Source organism: Bemisia tabaci, chromosome 7, assembly GCF_918797505.1.
Source record: "Bemisia tabaci chromosome 7, PGI_BMITA_v3".
NCBI lineage: Eukaryota > Metazoa > Arthropoda > Insecta > Hemiptera > Aleyrodidae > Bemisia > Bemisia tabaci.
Window position 1 is genome coordinate 50,195,117 of NC_092799.1, and position 22,863 is coordinate 50,217,979.

A 22,863-nucleotide genomic window follows, 5' to 3' on the forward strand; every position below is an offset into this window, starting at 1 on the left:
AATAAAATATAAATAGATTTAAAAGTGAGAAAATGCGCCGCCTAGTGACGTCATTTGGTGGCATTTCCCATATAAACGCATGTATTTTAGCGCAGATAAGATCATTTTGTCTTATCTCATCCAATAATTGTTCAATTTATGAACCAATGGTATCCTCGTATTCAACTCACTTGGTACCCACTTAAACACGGAATTCGTCAAATTTCAGACACCTGCGAATTCATCATTATCATTAACTGACCTGAAAAATTGCCAGAATGGAATAGCAAGACGTGGAAAAATATGCTCCTCAACTCATTTTATCTCCTTCTTTAAATCAGCAAACTTAGAAGTTACAGCTATGGTGGTCTTCCAAGATATCGCAAACAGTTTTCAACAGCCGCCTCCGCAGTGTCACAGACTCGTTGCGAAAATAATCTTTAAGTGTATGCTTTTATCAATATTATCTAATGGTTTTTCTCTCTCGTGAAACTTTCATCACCTACATTCCTTAAACCACCCTCAAAAGAGCGGAGGATCCAGCCTCGCCCAGTGCTTACGGATTCGTCGGGTGAAGGAAACATCCCCGCATTTTTAAAAAGACCGCCACAAATTCGAAACGCCACTGCGACGCGCACCAATCGGACATCAGTTTTTTTGCAACCTCCAATGAAACGTCAGTTTTTTAGCGGGAGCCAATCAAACATCAGCTTTTTGGCGGGCGCTCGTCGTGAGCGCAGCCTGGCGGCAGATTTTGATGTAGTTAACCGTTTTTGTTTATTTTTGACTTGCACTCGCCGCTCTTTCGTTTCTCAATTCGTTTCTTCGTCACAGTTTTTTATTTCTAGAATCATATGACAATGGCTCTTTCTTAATTTTTATTAATGTCTTACTTTACGAATTGCCTCTTGCACATACCATTAAACTCATACACCACACCATGAAGAAACACCATCAGTTATCTGTCATCAAAGACCTCGTGAAACCTACCACGCATAATCTTGATGGTAAGGGATTTGTATCTCCTATCATTCGTTACATTGTCTGTTTGTCACCCATATTATCCTGTTCACTGCTGAACATAATTCATTGGCGAGTACAGGACATCTCAAGGGTGTTATGAGCTGTACTTGACCATCAACAATTTTCTAACCTCTCTTCTACCTCATGCGTTTTCAAATTCCTCATGAATTCATTTTAGTCTGTAAAGCAATGAACCTTGCTAAATTTTTATCCTGGTCTGCAAGCATGTAGCAAGTATCCTAAAGCCCAATTCACACCATCAAACTTTTCCTACAACATAATTGAATGACAAGTTGGATGGAAAGTGCATTCCAAAAATTTTGATTCAATTACCGTTGCAGAGTGATATTGTCATCAGCCTACGGTTTGCGAACATATAGCTTCGGCTCATGTTGGGTGGAAGATTTGGTTCCAACTTTTCATTCAACATTGTAAGTTGAATGTGACGCCACATCCAAGTTTCTGTTCAGGTTTTCATCAAATTGGCGTTTACTCTCGTCAGTATTACATTACCTTACTTTTCATTCGACAAGTTGCATCCAAGAGTTGGATGAAAAGTTTGATAGTGTGAATTTGGCTTAATGCAATTTGTCGATCACTCTGCCTCACTTCTTTACTTCAGTGTTTGAGATCATTGACGGCGCAAATACTGGGTTTTAGGTGATGCATGCTGGGTGCGGCTTATGGTCTAACCAGCATGAGTTATATCGCAACGATGAAATCCAGTATCGCGGGCAGTTTTGAATTTTTAGTTGTACAATCTATATTCGCCCTAAACAAGATCCACTTAGACTAGTTTTTCTGGGTAACTGCTGTAGAACTGAATTGTTAAGTAAAGTGATACGTCAATCCCAAGTGACGTGGTCAAACTAGCATGCGATACATCGCATCGATTAGGTCAGAAATATTATATGACTGACTCTGGATTTTTAGCCAAAAAAAGGACGATAGCCCCTCCGATGAGCCTAAAGAATCATGTCAAACCAAAAAATTTGCGTAATGTAGGAAAATGAGAGCAGAATCCTGTTTGGAAAAAAACCTCCCATTTGAAACCGTCATCAATTTCTGTATCCACTGCGAAGATTTTTTCTAAACATGATTCAGCCCTCATTTTCCCAATTTTTTGGTTTAGATTTATTTTTTAGGATCATGTACAGGGGCTATCGGCCTTATTGTGGCTAAAAATTCAAAATGTGCAGAGATATTAGACCTAATTGTTGCGATATTTCGCAGGCCAGTTCGACCTCGCCACTTGAGCTAGAAGAATCACCCCAAGCGTTCAATGCATATAATAGACTGATATAGTGGCTATGTCATTCGATATAATATCGAACCCTTGGTTCAAACGTTAACAAACACAGAACCTTGTTCCTGATTCGCGTCCTTCGCGCCATGGTGGTGAAATGCATCCAAGTGTTTCTTACACTCAAAATTTCCCGTGTTTAATGAGTCTTTAATAGATTTATGACCGCTCAATGACTAAATTCGAATAAATTTACACAATCAACTCATGAAGAATTCGTATATGCGCTGTTATGTTAGCTTGTTTTGGTTTTAACCAGGAGGTCTATATTATATCCAATGACGTAGTCCATAAATTAGTCTAAGGACAGCTTCATAACTATCCGAAAACATGTATTTGACGATGAGCTACCAGTTATTTGAGCATCTCAACAGAATATCATGCACATTTCTCTCGCAAATTATTCTCTTTAGTTCAATCATAAGTTGCAATTATCTGAATGCTTCCCGGAGCAATGTTCCGTTCATTCCCTCAATTTTTTTCAATTGTGAGCCTTCTGAAGTCCGTGCCAAATAATTTCACGCAATTTTAGATTGTAACAGAAGATCCTCTGATGTCACTTTTACATGTAAAGTAAGTGCAAGAAGCAAGTTGGCAGATCCTCTGTTGCATTCTCAAAGTGTGTAAACTTACGTAGCATGAACTCTAGGTGTTCAAGGGGAATCTGTGTAAGATTTTCAGGTGTCATTTCAGACATCTTTTGAAGAATCAGTAGTTTTCCCCTCAGTAATTTAAAAACGTTTGTGGATATTCTCTTCTTTAGGTGCAAACACAACTCTCTCGGATGCCCTTGAGAAAAATTTGGAATTGGTCATTCAAAAATATTCGATCAACACTGAGAATCTGAAATACTTTGGCCCAAATGATGATCCATGGTAAGAAATTAAAGTTATTTTAGGCTTGTTCATCCTAATTGAGTTAGGGGCAAAATTTTGTTCTCCACACTGTAAGTAATACATCTGCCTACATAGTCATTTCGATACCAAATTCGGTTTTTATGTTTTAAATAAGATGAGGAGAGTCCAGTTGAGGATCAAAACCTGCCAAGGCGGATAAACAATGGTGGTCACATCGTACCCGCTTGACATACTACGGTGTCGGGTGCATGGACTGATCTGGGTTGGGAGGGTCGGTCTTGCCTCGGCTTGCACAGCAAAACCCGTACCCTCTTGACGTCTTCAAGATGGCAGCCAAAATCGAAATGTGACCACCATTCTTTATCCACCCTGAAAACCTGCAATATCCAATTCTCCAATGGCATCTTCTCTAATATTTGGATTAAAATACACAACCTCTGTCTCCATTTCAGCCAATCAGATCATCTCCAATGTTGCTTGAGGTAATGTCTCCTCATTTGAATGGTAGCAGTGTGCTGTGCGAGAAAACATTTTCTATGAAAGTTTCACCTACATATCCTCTTCCTGAACCCAACATAACAGAAAATTTTCAACCAAGACATAGCTTTTCCCTCCAATATAGAAAGGAGTAATTTCTTGTCATTGGTTTTCCACTGGTAAATGAAAACTCAAAACATAAAAGGAAAGTTTGAAATTTTTTTGGATCTGAATAGTATGATCAGGATCAAAACCTGCAATATCCCAAGTGTAAGAACATAACTTGATATCTCCAAATTTGTATTCTAATTTTGAAGAAACCTGGATTTAGCATTTCTCTGATACTCTCAGTATCGACTCTTATACCTACCGCAGCAGCTAATCATGAGCCAACTTCTATGAAGAAGTATTGTAAACTTACAAGCATCATAGTTCATTGCAGTTTCTATATTATACTCCTCAATTATTGTATTATCCTCAATCGAGACTTGCTTAAGGGATGTCAATTTTTCATTGACTGGTCTGATTAATTTTTTGACAAAAAAAAACTGATTAAACCGGATTGATTTTTTTATCCCGCTCATTAGCCGAATTGATTGTTTCTTCAAATCAATGAAATTTGAATATGTGTACATTTTGAACCAATCGATATCGATACAATCTCACTTGTTTGATGTATCGAATATGATCCACTGATCACTCCCCTGAAAAGCTGGTTTTTCAATTTTCTTTGGCCCCTGTACATTCCTATGCTGAACATTGGAAGTAGGTCGTTCCAAATAAAACTGTGTTCATGTGAAAACTGGGTGTCCAAATTTGTAAACCATCTAGTGCGACACACACAGAAATAAAGAAAAAAAAGAGTTACTCAAGTGGAAGAAAAATGTTCTTGTTTTGATTGAAAAATGATGAAGAAACAAAACAAATGGATGGTGAAACTTCACATAATTTTTAAGTTAGAAGTCTTCTGTTACTTATTCTATTGAGGCACTGCACTGTCATAGTACCAAGGGAGTTATTCAAGAAGAATTTTCCATCATGTGATCTTGCTAATAGTATCATTTTCTTTGGTTCTTTCAGTTGGAAATTTGTTTGCCTTTCACTTTCATTGCTGGAGGAATTAAAAGAAGGAATTTGCACAGCAGAAAAAATCGAAGATGAGCTCATAAGTCTATCGGAGCGAAAGGAAATCTTGTCTTGTATGGAATTTGTCATATCTCTAGGTCTCAAACCCTATCTTCTTCCAGGAGTTGGTATTCCTTCTCCATCAGACCTACAAAGAGCAGAATGTCTCAAACATCTTCAAACGTTGAATCATTTACAGGTTGGTCTTCTTACTAAAAAATAAACTATGTCCATCATAGACAATGGCAAGAGTGAGTAGTGAAAGTCATTGATTTAGAACTGTGCAAAACTTGCAATCAGCAAATCTGTAGTAATTAAATGAAAAACATTGGTGCGGTGTAAACTTGGACTGTTTGAGTAGGGGCCATGAAAATTTTTCCATCAGTAGTAAGCGCCATCAAAGGAAATCAGTTTAGAATAAAATAATTCTCTTTTTTTTAAATGATACAATCGCAAAAAACACATTTAATCGTTATGTTTGTCTATTTTTAAGATTAATACATCCTTTAAAAGTCGAGGTTTTCTAATTTTTCTCAGCATTGCAAAGTGGCAAATACGATAAAAGCATTATTAACGATCAACTACTCAATTATTAACAATACCAGCCAATGTCACAAGTGGACTACATTTTTCAATATGAAACCACTATCTTTAGCTTGTTCCAGAAACAGAATACATGTCTTTGCTTTACCTATGTAAGTAGGTGTTTCTATGGTTAAGCCCAAAACAGTAGTCCTTCAATGCAAAATGTTGTACAACTTGCAACTTACCTTGCAAAATTAACCAGATCATCCGGGAAAAGGTCAGGAATTTGCTTACCCCAAAATTCTGTGACCATCCTAAATTGTTGATCTGTGACTCAAATAGCATCTTATTTAAAAAATGGTTTATTTATCCACACTTTTCATGGATGAAATCCATTCACGAAAACAGAGCAGAATATAATTGTAAGTTGAGGATGTAATTACTACGAACATGAATTCAAAAGACAGAAAAACAAACTGAAAGAGAAACTGCAAAATTTACACCCTTCATGTAATCTTGAATTGGTAATTGAAAGACTCCTGAAAGTACATATGTAACAACTCCAAATTACAACTAAAGTCATTGCCCAGCCCTTCTAACCTTATATCAGGAAACTGTTCATTTTTTTTCGTTTTTGTTTTTTTGCAGAAGTATGATAGGCTTTGCATTACAGTCCGCAGTCTATTACTTTTGAAAGATGAATTTATATTCCAGTCGGTATTAATCCCCAAGTTCCTCAACGACCTGTTAGCTGCACTTTTTCAATTATGTTTTACTCCTTTGAAAAGGCCTGATGACAATGCCTCTGCTGCGAACTCGGAAGACGCAATGACTCTAGACCTGTGGAACAAGCTGCAAATAGATAGACAGGACTTCCGCCAGAAACTTGAATTCATTCTCAAAAGTTCTCATCAATCTTCCTTGATCAAAGAAATCATGGTCATTCAAGGCAGTAAGGTACTTCCTCAACCTTTTAGAGCAATTTTTTAAAGCATTTGAATTTTCAATTCATCCTTTTCCTAACAAAAGAACATAACTGGGTTTCGATGTTGCAAAATTTTTCCTTGCAAATTGCAGTTCTACCAGGAGAAACTTGGATTTTTGTAACTGAAATTTTCACTTATTTTCATCTAATCTCATACAGAAATCAGACAAAACTAGGACCAAAATTGTGCAATTACATTCTCATAAAAAATGAACTGTCTAAGTCAATTTTGCAACCTTGAAATGGAGTTACGAATCTTCGTTCTGGAAACTACAAAGCGTTTGAGAATTCATTCAATGGTGTAGAATCTTCTTCGCTCCACATTTTCATGCGCCTGCCTGTGGGCTTTACATATTTTTCTCATTGGCTCTATCAAAAAATTTCTGAAGCACCCTAATATTCTACTATATTCTATAACAGTGTTGTGAAACATTACAGGCATGTCCCAAATGGTTGAAACTAGCCTGCAGCAAACTACTCTCGGAAAGATTGAAGCAACCAGGAGGTCTCAGAGCAACTGTTACAGCTCTTTGCGATTCTGATTTCGATTCACCCACTACATGGAAGAAATTAGATGTGATAACTCGTATTATTCTTAGTCCAGATATAAATTGCGCTGATGATTACTATGATAAAATTGTCACTCAAGTAAGTATCTTGAACTTGTTTTAAACTTAAACTTGTGTTCACAATTAACTTGGAGATTATCTGTTTTAATGATTGAAAAGTAGACTTCATGTCTAAATTGCTTGCACCTGTAAAATTGTGGCTCTACTATTAATTCGTAAGTAGAATATTTGAGAAAGTCAAAAGACTGGATAGAAATTAATGAACCGCTAGATGAGAAGTGAGTTTAAGCATAACAGTTCATATTCTCACCTAAAATTTTCATGTCGAATATGTTCGGTGCAAAAGAAATTATCGAAGAGCTTCTGAAGGGCCATTCTCTTGAGCTTGAAATTGATAGACTGTAATTTTTCATGAATTACTTTAAATTTTTCATTAGTTAATTATTTCAAGCATCATTTTAATTGGTCTTCGACAGCGCTGCCTGTCATAATACTGAATTACATGTACTTTTTAGATCTTCTTTGAAGATATTTTGTAAGATAAAATATTGATTTTTGGTTCCAGCTTTTGGATATTCTTCACTGCTCAGAAAGTAATGATAATAAATTCGAATCAGTCATGAAAGAAGTCTCCGTCCGCTGTATCAAGCTCATTACAGAGGCCCCTAATGTACCAGAAAAAAGGCAATTGCTTAAATTCATAATGCGCCCGTTACTTTTCCCATCTGCTTCCATTCAGGAGACGGAAATCACAATCTGTATATCAGACCTCCTCACCTGTTGCACTCTTTCCAGAAATGAAATGTTCCAGGTGTCTCCAAAGTTACTTACTCCGATCGTCTATAGGTTGTTTTTATTATTGGTCAAATTGAACACCTCTCCATTAATGCTCAAAAATGACGTAAAAAACTTGATTTACTGCATATTTTATGACCTGCAAGAAGATGAAACTCTCTATGGTGTGTTGTTCGTGTGTCTTTTCAATGATGTCAGTTTTTGCCATCAAGTTCTACCTTTAAATAGCCACAAATTTGAGTTTGGAGATAGTGGAAGAATCTGTTTTAAAGAAGGTTACAACAAAGTACTTACGGATGAAACAAGCAGTATTATCATTGATCTTTTCATTGAGAAAGACTCAGAAAGAGTTACGCTCAAAAAAGTGTTTGTGAAATTGTTAACCATTGTCGCAGAGAATGATCCAGTTGTTCATGATTTTGAGCGATATCTCATTGTCATCAAAACTTTATCAACTCTTTCGAGTGATGAGAAGATTCAGAAAATTATAAATGAGGAACCAAAACTTATCGTTGATTTCGTAAAATCACTTCTCAGCGGGACCTTAGATGATAGTGTTGAAATAATTTGCCTTGGTTTAATGATCTTAGATGTCATTTTAAGCAATGTAAGCCATTCTAGTCTGTGTCAGGACAGCTCTTATTTTAAAACTTTGATCAAGCCACTGTCAAAAACCTTGGAAACAACAAAGAACGATGAGATTCGGTCATTAGTGGAGCGGATTTTAAAATTACTCGAAGAGCAAACCAGCGGAAGTAGGAAAGAACCATCCAAATCCTCTGCTGATCTAGTCCCCACGAAAGATGGAAACACGAAACAACTTTCATTTCAAGAGGCCATGCATGATGTTTGTGATGCTCTCCTCCCTGTGCGAGCGCATGGTATGATGCATCTTACAAAATTGATTCGTGCCAAGGATCAAGAAGCCCTTGCCAAAAAAGATGTTTTGTTCTGTTTATTCAAGGTAATTTACCAAATTCTTAGTTACTACTAGAATACTGGTGATTTTATCTCGCATCTCTTTCAACCAGCATTTGTCACTGACGACTTATCTGAGTAAAAGTCAATTCTTGATGATCTTAAAATCAGAAACATTCAACAAGTGATGATGCATTCAAGAGTCGTATTTTGTTCGCCGCAACAATTGTTTCCTGTTACCGATTTTGTGTTATTTGCGCCACTTTTTCACAACCAATGAGAGCAAAGCAGCTAGAAGTGAGGTTAGAAACCTTGTTAACAAATGTACACAACAGTCGTAACAATCCTCTGAGGACGTTCCGATTGTTTCATGATTGTTTCAAAACAATGTCGCAAAACGTTGCCAAACTGTGCAAAATAATTAAACGAATAAAAATAGGCCACGCCCCATAACATAAATAACATTCGATCAAAATACGACTGTTACAAGATGTTCCGAGTTGTTCCGTCGAACAAAATACGATTAAGTAACACCTTTGATGACTGTTCCTCTTAAAGATATTTTACTATTGTCTCAACAAACGATGTGTTTGCTCAAGATTAAATAATATTAATTCAGCAAAATTACACAATCACAAGTTCTTGTGTAAGATTTTATTAATATCGCTGTTACAGTGAGGTTTTTCAGTCAAATTTTCGTAATTAATTTTTTTTACATCACATCACACAACAAAAAAAAAACCAAAAAAAAAAAAAAAACAGTTAAATATTTATGTAAACAAATCTTTGTTTTTGACTCACTCATGAAGTTGGCAATCTTGGCAGGAAAATCTGAAACATGAAGACTCTTACTTATACCTGAGTGCAGCTGACGGCTTAGCAAGTTTAGCAGCAGAGCTACCAGATTTTGTTCTGGTTACACTTATCGATGAATACTCGTCTAATGAGAACCCAGAGCTAAGACTGAAAGTTGGTGAAACTTTAGTAAAGTGCACCAGAATGCTTGGTAAGTTCTAATATCTTGCTTATCTACATAAATTCCCAATAGTCTTGTTTTTGCTCAGGTTCTTATTATAAGAAACACAGAGTTTCTTACTTCTTTTTACTATAACTTCAGTAATTGCTTATGAAGGAACCGGAGGATGTTCATGTACAGATGTCTGTCACACTTCTTTTTCAAAAACGAAATAGAAAAAATTACATGAAAAAATAGTTTAAAATTACTGTATTTACCCACGTATTGTAGGCACCTTTTTCAAAATTTTGGCTCTCAAATCAAGGGTGCGTATGGTATGTGGGCATTGCCCGAAGATGTAACCTGCAACAAAGCTCCAACCTATCCTCGCTGGCCAACGGTTGCCGAGCGAGTGAAGCGGGCAAGTGCCTCCACCGATCATTAATTTTTTCAAAGGACCCGAAAATTTGGGGTGCGTATGATACACAGGTAAATACGATATTCATAAATTACAGACAATTTTATTTTGAAGTTGTAACGTTTCTGTTACAATTGAATCGGGACATGCGAAAACCGCTAATGTCCATTTTTCCATACTCAAGTTTTTTTGAGTTCATAATACTTTTAGAAAGTTGATACAACCATAAAAGTGATAAAATGACTCATTTTGGGATTAAGGAAACCCGGAGACAAGTTTTAACGCCGCTTTTGTCATTGCAACCAACTCCAGAAAGTATTATGAACACAAACAAACTTAAGACTGGAAAAATGGACATAAGCGGTTTTCGCATGTCCCGATTCGATTATGTTACATTCTATTACAATATCCTGTTTGCAACAATGCTTTCTTGCTCATTGCATTTATCACAAAAATTGCAGTCATGCAGCAAAATCTTACCTGAATATTTTACATTCAGCTAAAATAATCTTGGTCCTTTTTCTCTGTAATATTTTCATTATTGTGAAACCGTGGTGAAAACTGCTGTTCGCAATTTTGGTGAACTTTTTTCTCTCTCTTTCTCTTTTTCTTTATATTATCTGTACCTTTATAATTTTCATAATATGCATATGAGTACGTATATGGGGAAAGTATGGATGTGTCGCTAATTTTGAAGGTTAGGTCATGGAGCAATGTTGATACATATAGCATTTCTCCGTAGCACGGCAGTATATGGGGAGAGCACAGACATGTCGGTAATTTTGAGTTAGGTCATGGAGGTCTCAGGGCCCCAAAAAAGCAGCCAACCTATGAACTCACATTGGTCAGAATTATTTTTTATTAATACAATTCTTATGGCATGTTTGTACAGCATATGTTAGACTTAGATTTTGCATACATTTACTCACTTTTGCGAAAGAACGCTCTTTTATAAACATTCTTGGCCGTTTTTATTTGATAATGGAATCTGAGGATTGGCAGCAGCATTTTTCTAGTTTTATTCATGTTAGAAGGTTGGCTGCCTTTCTGGGCCTCAAGAGCTCCATTTTTCGACGTGTCTGTACTCTCCCCAAGTAGGTACTCTAATATCTGTATGTCCTTTTTAATTTTAAGTATCCAATCCAAATACTGATTCTAGCCTATATTTGTCTGTCTTTTCTTAGGAGAGTTAGTACCAACCTACAAAACTGAGTTGCTGAATGTATTTTTATCTGGCACAAGGGACTTGGATCCACTAGTCAGGGCATCCAGCTTATCCAACCTTGGAGAGGTGTGCCAGCTTCTTGGTTTTAGAATTGGCTCTATTATTGTGGAGGTTCGTACATTGTATTCAGTCAGTCTTCATGCGAACTAATTTTAGAGGGACCCTCTCAACATACTCCCTGCATTGGTGTTTTATCGTAATTGATTCTGCTGGACCAGGAAAACGCCAAAATTTCAATCACGGTTTGTGATAGTGAAGATGCCAGAGTGCTTTCTATCCATTATGTATGTAACTAGTATTTTACAATTAGTCGCATGGAGGATCGGCAGACAGAGCCTCTGTCACAAAATAGCGTCATGAACATGCTGTATAATACTCGGGTCACTGTAACTGCTTTAACCATAGAGTACAATAGAGTCGCTATGTACTGGAGTGCCGATAAAGTCACTTTTTGAGGTTGTTTTGTCCAGTACTCCTGAGACTAGTGTGCAGGGACTGGCGCGGAGACCTGGACAAATCGTGAAAATCCCTAAAAATTGACTTTTTTTCCTAGAAGCTAAAATAAAGCAAGTAAAATTGACCATCCTCAAATACAGGGTGACTCAGGAGTTATAGGGCACCCCTATAACTTTTGAACAAATTAAATAGAGACGTTAGATCTTGATTCACTGATCCCAAATTTTGTATATCAATATCATTTAATTAAACAATCATTTTCTGACATATTTTACATTCTTTGATGGATATATTTCTCTATTTTAATTAATGTTTTTTACAGATTTTGGAATGCGTCAGCAATATAATCTCCTCAGACAAAGATCCAGAACCAAGACGTGCAGCAGTGATGGTTATAACAATGTTGTTGAAAGGGCTTCAAAAAGACCTCTTTCAGGTAAGCAAAGAGCGTAGCATTTTCTCTTATCCTCCCTTGGTAACATCACAGGTGAGATCACCATGTTGCATTAAAAATGATCTATTTTTTAATGACTAGTACAAATGGCTTTTACATCTTTACCATGTTATTGATGCTCTACAAAATTTTCCAAAAGAGAATGGGAATGGCCACCTGGTGTAAGGACTGTGATCCCAAAACTCCACAAGTTGGAAAATTTAAGATACATGCTGAGAATGAGTTTTTACAGCACATTCCCTGAGCTGCTAAATATTTCTTTTTTTGTTTTTGATCACTTTTCTTTGAATCCTTTCTTTTTTTCTCCCACCCACACACACACAAGGTTTCTACTGTATGGTAAAGGATGGATACACTGTAAAAGCTTGAGTTTTGAAAAGTTTGTACAGAAATACAGAAAGCCTACGTATACTTCATGTGAAAGTATGTAAATTCGGGATTTTTACTAGAGCTTTACAAAGAAAACGAAAATTTGTTTTGATTACTAATCCTGCCAGTTGCTCATGAATTTGTCCAACTGTTTGCAAACTATGGTTAAAAGTGCCTCATATGGATCCCATGAACTATTACAGATGCTAAAACCATTTCAGCATGAAGTCATTCAGTCATATTTATTTCGAGAGATATGGCGTGTTTTATTTCTTACATGTAATCAACACACTTAAATGCATTTAAAATATGGCAGAGGGAGGAAGCACTTGGCTTTGACAACTTATTAAAAAAAAATTTAAAATTAATTAAGTTACATGCTTTGAGAACTGAGCTTATTTAGGTCATTTGCCACCCGGCTAAAACGCTTCAGCTCAATCTTAAAGCACATGAGCTAGTTTACTTCCTAAAAAAAGATTCTTCATAGTGATGTAAATGTATATAAGTCTTCTTTCAATTATCAAGAAAGTACACTCTCCAGTCATGGTCTACAAAATAAACTATTCAATAAGTTTTGTTTTATTTTGCAGACATAGCAAAGGCTTTAACTGTATTTACTAGTCTTCAACTGATACTTACTAGAATTGTTCTTGCTATTTATGGAGTATTTTTTCAGTGATAGCATTACTAATTTGTAAATTTCCTGCTGCAGGTCCTAGAGAAACAACTGCTATCGTTGTACAGAGCGCTGAAACAAATCTATGTGAACGAACAAGATGACATCGTGAAACTGCATGCTCAGCTCGCTATTGAGGAGCTAAACCGAATCACCAAAGACTTCTTTTTTCCGCAGCAAATTCTCCCGGAGAAGATTCAAACCTTGGACATTACGTGATTGCTACTTTAATCCTCTTAAATCATAGCAGAGTAAGAATTTTCCAGGATTTAAACTGCCGACAGTCTGTAGGTGTTTGTGATGATATAGTGGAATATGTCATTACTCAACAATGCTTATGCACATCTTAAGCCCAAGTTTACTCTAGATATTTTTTGGAGTGGAAATTTTACAAAAACCTTGGAATGGGCTAATTAATATTTCTGATCCTGACAAATTCTCTTTTTTCCTAATTATCCGATGCTGCCACATCTTTCACATCGAAAGGTCCACTTTCCAGGATTGCCGGCGGTCTGGAAAAGTCAGGGAATCTTTAAATAAAGCTTTACATCATCAGCAAACCAAAGAGATTTTACAAAATATATAACTAGGGCAAGATTGTTGAAGAATATTAGAAACAGGACACTGGCCAGATGGGCACCTTGTGGAACACCCAAAAGGGCGTCAATGTAATCAGATATAAAACCTTCAGATCCAGAGAATCAGGATTCGGCTTGTTAAAAGAGATTGGAAAATTAAGAGGGGGCCAGAAATTCCATAACTATACAATTTTGATATTAGGCGCGCATGATTTACTGTATCAAAGGCTTTTTGTATATCTAGGTAAACGACATGAGTCTCACAGTTCTCAGAAAACGCATCAAGAATAAACTCTTCCAAGAGAGCAAGATTGCTAACTATTTATTTCCTTGGGAGGAGGCCATGATGTTGCTCAGAAATGAGTGGAAAGATGAACGGTGATATGATTTTATGAACAGCGGCATCAAATGCCTTAGCAAAAACGGAAGCGATAGTAATTGGTCTATAATTTCTAATGTTAGAGGGATCTCCAGATTTATAAATAGGATTAATAAAGCTAAAAAGTTTGGCCATGTTGCCTCTTTGAATTGCTTCTCTTTGAACGAGTCAGCCCAAGCTTTAAGACCACTCAGATCCATTCTCAAAGTTGCAGACGTATACCCAGGTAGAATGATTCGATCTGGATTGAGAAGGACGTCATTAGCATCCCACAAGGCACCAGGAATTGCGTTGTTCGGATGGAAGTAAGCTCGAAAGAGTTGTGGGTTGTTAATGTCCGCTAAGCACACAACAGTAGCTCTCAAATTTGAGAGTGTCACAGAATGAGGTGACGGAGCATAACCTTCAACTTCACCATCATGTGTGATGGCAAGGTGACTTTCTGGAACAAAGGGCACAAATGTCCCATTGTCGTGGGTAAAGCGACAAAGAGCGTCGAGTGCCTCAATTATAGGAGCAAAATTCCTAGTAAGAGCAGCTATGTTAGTTTCAAAAGATTGAAACTGATAAATATCAGCTGGAACAGGATGGGGAGGGATGGTAGTTCCTTCATCTTGTAGGGCCAAGCGTAATACGTAATCAGCTTGTCCAAGCGTTCCTCAAAACATGGAGTAGACTTTAACACCAAAGGGCAATGGTGACTGACACATAATTACTTCATTGTAGCACTTTTGAGTAAGAAAACCAAAACCTCGCGTAGAAATAGAAAGTTGTGAGTTAGGTGTTGTCTTTTGGCTTTCGGTTTGTGCTATGAGCTGCATGTAAGCTTCTGCTCTTTTCTTGAGTTGGGACTCTCGGTGTTTTGCTTTTTGCAATCTCTTTGGCATTGCGTTTATTCCTGGCTCCTTTGCCTTTTCGAGCTTCAATTGGTCTTTCCAATTTTTACCGGTAGTAGGGGTAACAATCTCATCTTTGGAATACATGTTTGAAAAATTGAGTAAGATACCTCGTGTACACAGACACGATACAATACAAAAAAATTAGGCCAAAGGCAGTAATATATGACATAAGGTACAGTAACATTGGAATGATGTTAAGTAACCAATTGTAATAAAGCAGAAATATAATATTTCAAGACAAAGATGGTAATACGTGCTGTAAGATATAATGACGTGGGAATAATGTTACGTAGCAAGATATAGTAATATACAATAATAATTCAAGACAAATACAGTAATACATGCCATAAGATATAATGACGTGGAAATTATGGTACATAACACATACAATGAACAATAAATCGCTTAATAATGTGAGGAGATGTTTGGGTTGCTTTTAATTATGTGAGAAGTTTATTAAAAATTCATGATGGTTTTAGATGTTGTGCAACCTAAACAACTTTTACCTTCTTACCTACTTTATTCTAGGCAAAGATATCAAGGAAATTAAATGAAGAGTCAGACTCAGTACATTTAAAGTCTTTCGGCTATGTACATTGAGGCAATGACAGAATTTAGTATTAAAATTATTACCACAGCTTCGTTGCACTCTTGGAAACATAAATTTGAAATGTTCTGCTATGGAATTAGTTGTTAAATTGTTAACCGTCTGCTCCTGTGAATTAGGTAGTTTCAGTGGCCATTAATTAAATTTTGACAACCATTGTCTTCCAATAAGGCTGACCCCTGTACCAGGCATAACATACAATTTTAGCATTGCAGTATGAACTGTGGCGAAGCAATTTACACAAGTGTAGCTGTGATCTGCAATCGTTTTGCTAGACCTAATTGATATTGAACAGCTTCATTTGGAGCAACTCCCAGGGGGTCTTGAATTATTTGCTGTGGCGCGTTGTACACTAAGTGGTCCATATAATCATGTTGTAACAGACAAAAATTTTGCAGAACACACGCCGCCGTTACAGTTTTTGAGATTTTCTCGTGTTTGTGTGTGTTTATATGTTGGAGCCGGGCCCATCTTCCTTTCAGCAACCCAAAGGTGTTCTCTATTTTCACTCTGCAAGAAAAAGAATACATGAGTTCAGTATATTGAGCGGTCCAGCATCCCATTAAGAGACATAAGAGAGCATGAGTCGCTTTGAAATCTGCACGAATTTTTCAGCAATAACTCCATCATGACCTAATCACATTGGTTTCTGATCACCAGGGGTTTAAGAGGAATGAAAGAAAAAATATATATAGATATATCTCACAGGGAGAAGTTCACCACCTTTTATTGTGACAAAAATAGGTATTCTGTTAACACAATATTGCAAAAGTAATATCATGCCATTCATTTTTCTGTTTCATATCTCTATTCTGTGAATTACTTATGAGTCTTTTTACTTTTTCCTTGAGTATGAAAAATGTCCTTTTATTGGCTGTACCTGGTACATATTTCTCATAAAAAAACCTAACAATTTTTAAAATTATTGGTGAATAAGTGGATTATGAAAATGGGTGAAATGCTTCATTTCTTACCGGGTTTGACTATGTCGCTTGTTGAAGCGTTTCTGCGCCACTGTCAAGTTCCGATGTTTATACCTGACTATCATGTACGATGTCAAGGCGTAAGCCGGATCCCCAAGCAAGTGGTAACGGTCTTGGTAAAATAGTGCCTTTCTACTCTTTTGATTTATGGCTCTTTTCAAACTTGATAATCTAAATACTTGTGCATCGTGCACACGGCCAGGTGCTCCAACAAAGATATGTGTAAAAAAGCGTTTGCTAGTACAGACACCTTGTAAAACGACTGACTTGAACATTTTTCTATTTATGTAGCTGTTCCCAATTGTTTTTCTAAACTTGGCAGAAATGTGGCTACCATCTATGACTCCAATCACTCCTGTTTTGAAAAATAAAAATTTTTAAAATTCAAAATACAACAATTTGAAAAATAAGTTGTATCAATAACATTTCCAAGAAGCTACAAAAACAAATTCTGAATCCACGAGGTAATGGACAGTTGGTAGTTCCCTTGATTAATTCTAAAACATCACAATGGAGTTACTCTCTCTTACATCAAAAGGGTCAAATTTTGAGTAAGATTAAGGTTTGGCGCAATGTTACTTCATGGAACTAATATGTATTTTTTTGACTTTCACTGAACCATCTTATAATTTTCCATTTACAAATTAGATATTGTTTCAGTATAGTTCTTAGCATTTTAGTTTATTTTGTATTCTCTTCTTGTAACATGTAACTTTGCCTTAGTGAAAGAAAAGCCTTGTCATTAGATGTATTCTATCTGTTATCAGCTTAATAATAGAGTTGACGTCAAACTATCAGTGAAGTGTACCTGATATGTTATAATAAATTGATCTGACTCATAGGTAAATACACAAGAAAGTACAAGACTTTGCTGCTTTTTAGATCTTCGACAAAACTTCAAAGAAAATTTCATCCGTATCCCCGAGTCAATATCATAAGCTTTATTACATTTTCATACCTTCTGCTGCACGCTGAGTTTGCTTTCGAATGACTGCCTGAGGTTGTTGATTTGGTTGTCGAATGACTGCCTGAGGTTGTTGATTTGGTTGTCGAATATCTGCCTGAGGTTACTATGACAGCAGGTAGATTTTGGGACGATAAAGGATGGACAGACCCCGGGTTCTCAGAAGATTTTCTGGTCTATTTCTGTCAGGATGATGATTATGCGACGAAAAAATTTGATGGTCGGATGATAGTGTTGCTCCGAAAAATCAGATGGTCGTTCGCCGCCTCATTAAGAACTCAAAAGCACAAAGTTTAAATACAAACTCCGCATGTCCTTGCTTTACATACAATCAAAATAGCGAAGAATAACAGAAATTCAGGTGAAAGATGAAGTTTCTGACATCGATTGCATCAATTCAAAAATCGAATTCAGGTCCGGAGGTGAATTCGAAATTTCAAATTGATGGATTTCACCAGTCTCCGGTGAGACCAACGAATAAGTCGAATTTCATTTAAAAAAAATGCACAGTCATCGAATATCATTCAACGGTGAATGATATTCGATCGCGAAAATTCGCTTCTAATCTTAATTGAATGATCATCTTACCTACTCAACTGGAGTAGTTCTAAATGAAATTTTTGTAAAATTCAAAAGGAAAAAAATTTTACTTTATCTCTGCTTCGCTAAAAGTGATTCGGACATGTTGTAAATTTTAAAATGAATTTTAAACACTGTAGGTAATCTGTTAAGTATATTTTATGCTACTTCTTTGTTTTCTTTATCGGGAACTATGGTCACTTGCTTTTTTTCCTTTTTCGCCTGATGCAAATTCGGTTGTCACTATTTACACCTTTATACTATGGCCATTTCGGCTTCAGCAGAAGCCTTCATCAGGTAATTTTAAAAAACGAACAATGAAAACAAAAACAAAATCCAGAAGCTAAAAATTCCGCGTATTTATCGCCGGCGGCGCGTCGCGATACCGATATATTTTATGCTTCCTCTTAACTGAAAAAAAGATGTTACTTTTTATTCTGAAGGTATAGAAAGGATGAAACAAGTGTAATAGAATGATTTTTTATTGATTTGTTTTCCTCATACTAATTTAGTTAGTTTTTGTATTTCTGAATAAAATGTGTTACTTTTAACCAAATTGTAATGATTTACTGTGATTAACTCTTTTTCCTCCAAACTCAAAAGTTTCACTGAATTGAAAATGCCCTCCTTCATGTTTCTTCAACACGTTGGGTATAATATGCGTTTAAAAACACAAAGAAAAATAAAATTTCTGTTTTTTAACAACCAAAAATAAATTTGATTTTAAAAAGAAGCAAGAAAAAAATAGAGATTAATCTGAGTCAAGGAATCTTTGGTGCAGACGCAATTACTGTTCCACCACAGAAAAGCAATCGACAGTGTAAGTTGGCAATCACATAACTCGGTTTGCGATGTAGCAGACTTCCTGCTATACTTTATTTTTTAAACAGAAAACTACTCAACGGCAATTTTTTAAAACTACAAGGAATCATGTCTATTTGTTCTCCTTTAAAAAAATAACATAGAGGCGGAGATTTTCAGACACCTCAAACGAGATGTGATTGCCGACTTACACCGTCGATATATTGATTTATTCTCATTCACATTGTATGAGGCCATGTCATCGTTATGATTTGGATTTAATTTGATATGACAGAAAATTCTATGCTGATGCCACAACTGAATATTTCAAATCAAGATCAAATTGATCTCTGACAAAGAGATCAAATTGATCTCTGACAAAGAGATCAAATTGATCTCTGACAATGAGATCAAATTGATCTCTGACAAAGAGATCAAATTGATCTCTGACAAAGAGATCAAATTGATCTCTGACAATGAGATCAAATTGATCTCTGACAATGAGATCAAATGGATTGCATTTTGCAAAAAGGAACCACAAGAATTTCAATGTTTGCTAAGATTGTGCATCTTTTTAATCTTACAACTACAGACAAATCATCTAATTAAAATTTATCTTTACCCCCAATAAACTATAAATTCAAGACGAAAATTACCTTTGGAAATTTAACTTCTTGCATGATGTCAGTGATTTTATTACAAAGATTGTAAGGTTCACAATCTTAGCAACATTGGAATCGTCTTGGTTCCTTTATGCAAAATGCAATCTAAATTCTCTTTTCCAGACATGGGCATAATAATGCTTACATTGAAAGGTGCACCCTCTATAGATAGAATTTTGGACAAAAAAAAAAGAGAAAAATTGTAAAAATAACATTGTATTTTTGTGTAAAAAGAAAAGTGAGAAAATTGCATTTAAAAAAATCTGCAAATAAAATTCTGAGCGGTGAAGTTCATTGTAGTTTTTACAGTTCTTACATTTTAGGAAGTACTTAAAGTTTAACGTATAAAATACAACTTAGAGTTGTAATATCCCTGTTATGTTATTGCTTAAAAATAAACAACTGTATTTAATAAATAACAAGAAAAAGAGTATGGCATTTTTAGAGCTCTTAAGAGTTTTCTAACTGTTTCACAAAGTAGTCTCTTAGTTTTATCACAGCTTTATTCCGGTGCGACATTTCATTTTTAAGAGATTTTGGCATTTCTGCATAAGTTTGCGAATAACCATTGGGCTGAAAGCAAGAATCCCAGCCAAATAAGTTAGTTCCTCTTGGGCTGACAATTGTACCCTCTGTTTCACCCTTGAATAAAATTACTTTTTCACTCTCGTCCGCAAATGCAAAGGTACAGACAGCAGTAGCACTCTTGTCTTCAAATCCAGCCAGTAGATTGTGTAATCCACCTGGTCCAATTTTTTCAAGGAACCACTTGATGTAAGGCCCTGTAAAAACAAATTTCAAACAATTTAATATCATCAAGTCGGAAAACTTCTCAAAAATTTTAAAGCAATTTCATATGTCAAACTGTCGATTAGAATCAAGACCGACAATAACAACGGAGCTCTTACATGACACAGGAATTTGCAACTTTTACTAATTCTTAAATGTAATTCTTGCAAGAACCATGATGGTGCCACTAATCTTCTTGAGAACAATCTTCCAAGCTCAAAAAAAGCTCTCAAAGTTGAGGCTATGGTGGAAGGGAACCCCATTACTCGGTCCAACTCTCTATTAAGATGGGGAGCAAATACATTAGCAGGGTTGCCACTTCTTGTAGGAGCTTCAAGGCTGAAGCCATCGCAACCAAAGACATTGAATCACGTAGACCATGTGTCCGGCACGGTTTGGCACTGGCGGAGCGAGACAAGTCTTTCAGAGCCCCATGATGGGCGAGCGGGGAAGGGGAGAGAGCGCATGTCCCAAGCACTCAAACAGACTGCAGAGAGGCAATGGAGAATTCATTCGCGCGCTGGACTTTCCACGAATACCTCGATTGGAGTCCATTTCAGACAATATTCCTAGGAAGAAAAGTTTTAGAACATATAATTTTACAACCAAATGGCATTGTTTCATTTTTCCAATCTAATTATTAACCAAGGAAAAAAGCCTCACAATCCGACAAAATTTGCTGGAGCCGCTACTGCGCATGCGCAGATGTGAACAATTAGGACACACGAACTCATCGGTGCGGGTCGGTGCCACCACTCATCGGCATGCGAAGTTTTAAAAGTTGTCTCGCCCTCCGTAACACAGGATACACGGTCTACGTGATTCAATGTTTTTGACCATAACCCTGCTAATGTATTTGCTCCTTATCTGTACATGAAGAGTTTGACCGGATATGGAGGTGGACTCATGTCATGACTTATGCAACATTAGAGTTTATTATAATTGCGCTTTGAGGAGGAATAAAACTTCAAACCTCTTTGTCTCTGTCCAATTTTAATAAGACTTGGTTCAGTTGAACTCAGCCAACATCTACATACCCTTAATATCTAATTAAAAGCTAGTTTTTGCTTCTAACCTGGGAGCCCTCCAAGCGCGTTGAAGCATAGAGATGTATCTTCCACGATCACAGATCCATTGACAATTCTTTTGGCCTCAAGGACTTTGCGGTGACATATATCATCTATTTCCCCCTGATATTCCGGCAGATCAATTTTCTTGTTGACCAACTGTAAAAAAATTGACACATAAGGCACTGATCATATTAGAAAACATTACTTGTGTAGTTAAATGCATAAGCCTTCGAGATGGAAGGAAAAGATCAAGATAGTCACAAATATTTGGTAGATTTTGGAACACTCATTTGCGGATCCAGCAAATTGGCAGCATTGTTTTTCTCTATTTAAACCTATGGAAATGCAAGGCGGATAAAGAGTGGTGGTTGCATTTCTTACCCTCTTGGCGTCACACAGCATCGGGTACGTTTCGGGTACATCCTAATTGCAAGGCAAAGCATGTACCCTCTGCGCATCACAGCCTTTAAAATGACGACTCAACTCGAAACGCGACCACCTTTCTTTACCCGTCTTGATGGAAATGTATCAATTCGTGGAGTGGCCAGGTGCTCCGGCAAGAACCGATTATTTATCATAGGTTTAAATGGAGGGAATCCAAAGGTGTCATGGTGCTAGATCCGTATCTGAGAACACAGCAAGCATTGTTCGGTAAGGTTTCAAAAATTCTGAACTTCCTGAGCTCAAAGGGAAACCTAACACAAGTGAACATGGAACACCTCCATGGAAACTAATAAAAGGTAAGAATACTCAAAACTGAAATGCAGCAAAACAAGCAAAAACTTGTCATTTCATGATGATTTATAAAAGATTTAGAAGTAGAGGACAGCCAATTAGTTACTCGAACTGAAGCATATGACTTTGACAGCTTTAGCCGCGCTCATTTGGGGAGCGAAACAGGAGACATTCTTTCTAGCGCAAGAGGTGCAACATGGTATTCTGTATTTCCGGAAAATCTTGACGGGGTAAAACCGCAAAGAGAGCACGACTTACTTGACGCTCATCCTCAACTGAACACAATCAGTGCTGCATCAGGCAAAGGTATACTGTTAACTGCCAAGTGATAATAGATAAGAATGCTTACTTTAAAAGGTACTGTAGTCCCGAGGATACTGACGACTTCTTCCAGTTTTTTGGCATTTCCTGTCACAAATACAATCGTCTTTGACATTCTAAACATTAGACATTCAAAGAAAGAACTTCAGTAAACACAAAAGGGTTGTTAATACACCGAGATTGGGTGTGCTTTGAGCGAGGAAGTTTAGAGCTGATAGCTTGGCACAGAAATGTGTGATGGGAGGATGAAACTACTGAAGAATCGAACAATTCGCTTATTACAGTAAAGTGTGGGGTTAAGGAACACTGATATTAAAAATCCGAGAATAATTTGGAGGGATGAGAAGTGTGAAGACCTCTCTCTAATCAGCAATCAGCTGCTCGCAC

General features: G+C 36.6%; 3 protein-coding genes across 3 annotated transcripts; 1 reads left to right on the forward strand and 2 right to left on the reverse strand.

Moving 5' to 3' along the window:
• Window positions 1-748: 748 nt before the first annotated feature.
• On the forward strand, window positions 749-14,837 carry Tango6 (transport and golgi organization 6). Its single transcript, XM_019040893.2, has 10 exons — window positions 749-986; window positions 3,069-3,180; window positions 4,720-4,963; window positions 5,938-6,246; window positions 6,713-6,922; window positions 7,409-8,602; window positions 9,382-9,562; window positions 11,114-11,265; window positions 11,933-12,046; window positions 13,146-14,837. Exons 1-10 carry the CDS (start codon window positions 920-922, stop codon window positions 13,326-13,328), a joined length of 2,766 nt encoding a protein of 921 aa, XP_018896438.2. The 5' UTR covers window positions 749-919; the 3' UTR covers window positions 13,329-14,837.
• A 971-nt stretch (window positions 14,838-15,808) lies between these two features.
• On the reverse strand, window positions 15,809-16,830 carry LOC140225110 (uncharacterized). Its single transcript, XM_072302703.1, has 2 exons — window positions 16,547-16,830; window positions 15,809-16,082 (listed from the first exon to the last, which is right to left on the reverse strand). Exons 1-2 carry the CDS (start codon window positions 16,828-16,830, stop codon window positions 15,809-15,811), a joined length of 558 nt encoding a protein of 185 aa, XP_072158804.1.
• Window positions 16,831-19,761: 2,931 nt separating this feature from the next.
• LOC109030032 (inosine triphosphate pyrophosphatase) lies at window positions 19,762-22,838 on the reverse strand. Its single transcript, XM_072302702.1, has 3 exons — window positions 22,505-22,838; window positions 21,426-21,576; window positions 19,762-20,343 (listed from the first exon to the last, which is right to left on the reverse strand). The coding sequence occupies exons 1-3, from the start codon at window positions 22,598-22,600 to the stop codon at window positions 20,012-20,014; spliced, it is 579 nt and encodes a 192-aa protein (XP_072158803.1). The 5' UTR covers window positions 22,601-22,838; the 3' UTR covers window positions 19,762-20,011.
• Window positions 22,839-22,863: the final 25 nt, after the last annotated feature.

Bases quoted from the DNA above. Each gene is read 5' to 3' on its own strand.
- Tango6 (XM_019040893.2), top strand. From the start codon at position 920: ATGAAGAAACACCATCAGTTATCTGTCATCAAAGACCTCGTGAAACCT. The intron at 3,181-4,719 runs GTAAGAAATTAA...TGGTTCTTTCAG, and splicing joins GGCCCAAATGATGATCCATG to TTGGAAATTTGTTTGCCTTT. The intron at 12,047-13,145 runs GTAAGCAAAGAG...TTCCTGCTGCAG, and splicing joins TTCAAAAAGACCTCTTTCAG to GTCCTAGAGAAACAACTGCT.
- LOC140225110 (XM_072302703.1), bottom strand. From the start codon at position 16,830: ATGTTCAAGTCAGTCGTTTTACAAGGTGTCTGTACTAGCAAACGCTTT. The intron at 16,083-16,546 runs GTAAGAAATGAA...TTTTTCTTGCAG, and splicing joins AAGCGACATAGTCAAACCCG to AGTGAAAATAGAGAACACCT.
- LOC109030032 (XM_072302702.1), bottom strand. From the start codon at position 22,600: ATGTTTAGAATGTCAAAGACGATTGTATTTGTGACAGGAAATGCCAAA. The intron at 21,577-22,504 runs GTAAGCATTCTT...ATTTTTTTACAG, and splicing joins GGACTACAGTACCTTTTAAA to TTGGTCAACAAGAAAATTGA. The intron at 20,344-21,425 runs GTTAGAAGCAAA...TTGTTTTTACAG, and splicing joins CGCGCTTGGAGGGCTCCCAG to GGCCTTACATCAAGTGGTTC.